Genomic DNA, 2,450 nt, shown 5'->3' with positions numbered 1-2,450 from the left:
GGTCAGGCGCCAGGTCCCCAGTTATGTGAAACAGTTCTTCGTTAAACCTTCCTTACAATAACCACAAATCCTGAGGCTTTTTTTTCCCCTTACAATAAGGCGGGTTCGAGGCCTCGACACGGAAACATCTTCAAGGGGGCGGCTCCACCGGCCCCGCGGCGCCGCCGGGCGCAGCAGCGGCAGCGGAAACGGGCCCGGGCTGAGCTCCCCCAGCCCCCGGAAACCGCCCCGGAGCGCTCCCGGCATCCCTCGCTACGCCGCGATTGGCAGAGCGCTTCCCTTCGCCATTGGCCAGCGCCGCGCTGCCGGCCGCGGATTGGACAGCGGCGCTGACACTCTGCGGCGTCTCTGTTCTCCTGCTCCGCGATTGGCTGAGTGCGCCCTTATAAGGCTCCCGCGCGAGCACGCGTCCCCTTTCCTCCCCGGCGGCCCAAGGTGCTGCGTCCTTCAGCTGAAGCTAAGGCCCACCCGGCGACTGGCACCGCGCCCCACCCCGCCATGGCCTCCGTCTCCGAGCTCGCCTGCATCTACTCCGCCCTCATCCTGCACGACGACGAGGTCACCGTCACGGTGAGTGCGGCCCGGCCCGGCCCGGCGCCACAAGATGGCGGCGGCGGGAGGCGGCGCGGCCGGGCGGCTGCTGAGCGGCGCTGTCGTTGCAGGAGGACAAGATCAACGCGCTCATCAAGGCGGCCGGAGTGAACGTGGAGCCCTTCTGGCCGGGGCTCTTCGCCAAGGTGGGCCAGAGGGAGCGGGGGCCGGGCTGGGGGAGGAGGCGGCGGCTGATCACCCCCCGTGGTGCCGATCGGGCGGTAGATCCCCGCGTTCAGCTGCCAAATGTCGCTTTCAACGGGTGCGAGATATACTGAGTGTTTGTTCTTGCAGGCTCTGGCCAACATCGACATCGGCAGCCTGATCTGTAACGTGGGCGCCGGCGGTGGCGGAGCCCCCGCTGCAGCTGCTCCGGCCGGCGGGGCCGCGCCCGCGGGAGGAGCCGCCCCGGGTGAGTGATGTTGGTGACACGGGTGCTGCCCCTGCGCTCCGCCCGCGGGGACCGCGTGTCCGTGTTGTGTCCGGTTCTGGGCCCTCGGTTCCAGAAGGACAGGGAACTGCTGGAGAGAGTCCAGCGCAGGGCAACAAAGATGCTGAAGGGAGTGGAGCATCTCCCGTGTGAGGAAAGGCTGAGGGAGCTGGGGCTCTGGAGCTGGAGAAGAGGAGACTGAGGGGTGACCTCATTCATGTTTACAGATATAGAAAGGGTGAGTGTCAGGAGGATGGAGCCAGGCTCTTCTCGTGACAACCAATGATAGGACAAGGGGTAATGGGTTCAAACTGGAACACAAAAGGTTCCACTTAAATTTGAGAAGCAGCTTGTTCGTGGTGAGGGTGGCAGAGCCTGGCCCAGGCTGCCCAGGGAGGTTGTGGAGTCTCCTTCTCTGCAGACATTCAAACCCGCCTGGACACCTTCCTGTGGAACCTCAGCTGGGTGTTCCTGCTCCATGGGGGGATTGCACCGGATGAGCTTTCCAGGTCCCTTCCAACCCCTGACATTCTGGGATTCCCAGTTAAACAGCTGTTTATTATCAGCTTGGTTCTTCCCCTTGCCATCATAGTATGTACATGGGTGTTCTACAGCAAAACAGCCCCTCACCTTTAGAAAGGCTGGAGTTGCACTTTGTGCACAGGATTGGTTGGCTCAGAATTAAGGCTGATGATCCTTTCTGTCATCAGGATCCCCTTGTGAAGGGCAGGGGGAGAACACCTACTTTCTAAGCTTTTTCAAATTTATAGGAATTAATTTAGAAGACATAAACCTGCTTTCTCCATAGCAGAAAGAGCAGTCTCCTCATGCTGTTAGGATTGCTTGGGTCTTGCTTCTTGATATTATAGTGGTGTAACAATGTGAGGGTTCTGTGGCATGTGACTGTGTGCTGGTAACGTGGAAAAAAATCTGATCCCTTTCTCCTTTTGTAGCTGAGGAGAAGAAAGAAGAGGAAAAGAAGGAAGAATCAGAGGAATCTGATGACGACATGGGCTTTGGTCTTTTTGACTAATTAGTTTTGTACCCGCCTGTAATAAACAACATTTAAATACACTCTGCTCCAGTATTCATGTGTGTGAAGGGGAGCGGGCAGAGGATGGCAAAGGTACCTGTAGGAATCAAAACTGCTGCCACTGTGTTCATCTGGGGTTAATTTTTAGGTCCAGGCCCTTGTTGGGGGCTGAAGTGAGGATATTGTTTTATTCAGTAGTAGGTAGTAATGTTTGTAGGGTAATTTTTGTGCATTTCTGGGGAAAAAAAAGTAGGCAGTATCTCTGAAAGGTGGGGGTGGAGGATTGTGTAACTTTCAAAGTATGTTCCTAAAATAACTTTTGAATGGGGCTTTCCCAGAGCAACTGAGCAAGGTAAGGGCTCTAGGTTCTAAAATAAAGTTATGCATTAGCAAAAT

At 56.6% G+C, this 2,450-nt stretch overlaps 1 protein-coding gene across 1 annotated transcript; it reads left to right on the top strand.

Moving 5' to 3' along the window:
• The first annotated feature begins 402 nt into the window (after positions 1–402).
• On the top strand, positions 403–2,095 carry RPLP1 (ribosomal protein lateral stalk subunit P1). The gene is made up of 4 exons (XM_065833034.2): positions 403–570; positions 663–737; positions 886–1,003; positions 1,975–2,095. Exons 1-4 carry the CDS (start codon positions 499–501, stop codon positions 2,052–2,054), a joined length of 345 nt encoding a protein of 114 aa, XP_065689106.1. The 5' UTR covers positions 403–498; the 3' UTR covers positions 2,055–2,095.
• Positions 2,096–2,450: the final 355 nt, after the last annotated feature.

Source organism: Patagioenas fasciata, chromosome 2 (genome assembly GCF_037038585.1).
Source record: "Patagioenas fasciata isolate bPatFas1 chromosome 2, bPatFas1.hap1, whole genome shotgun sequence".
In the NCBI taxonomy this organism is placed as follows: Eukaryota; Metazoa; Chordata; class Aves; order Columbiformes; family Columbidae; genus Patagioenas; species Patagioenas fasciata.
This window is presented reverse-complemented; position numbering and strand designations above follow the sequence as displayed.

Excerpts from the sequence above, each read along its gene's own strand:
- RPLP1 (XM_065833034.2), top strand. The coding sequence starts at position 499 with ATGGCCTCCGTCTCCGAGCTCGCCTGCATCTACTCCGCCCTCATCCTG. Across the intron at positions 571-662 it reads ACGACGAGGTCACCGTCACG|GAGGACAAGATCAACGCGCT; the intron begins GTGAGTGCGGCC and ends CTGTCGTTGCAG. Across the intron at positions 738-885 it reads GGCCGGGGCTCTTCGCCAAG|GCTCTGGCCAACATCGACAT; the intron begins GTGGGCCAGAGG and ends TTGTTCTTGCAG.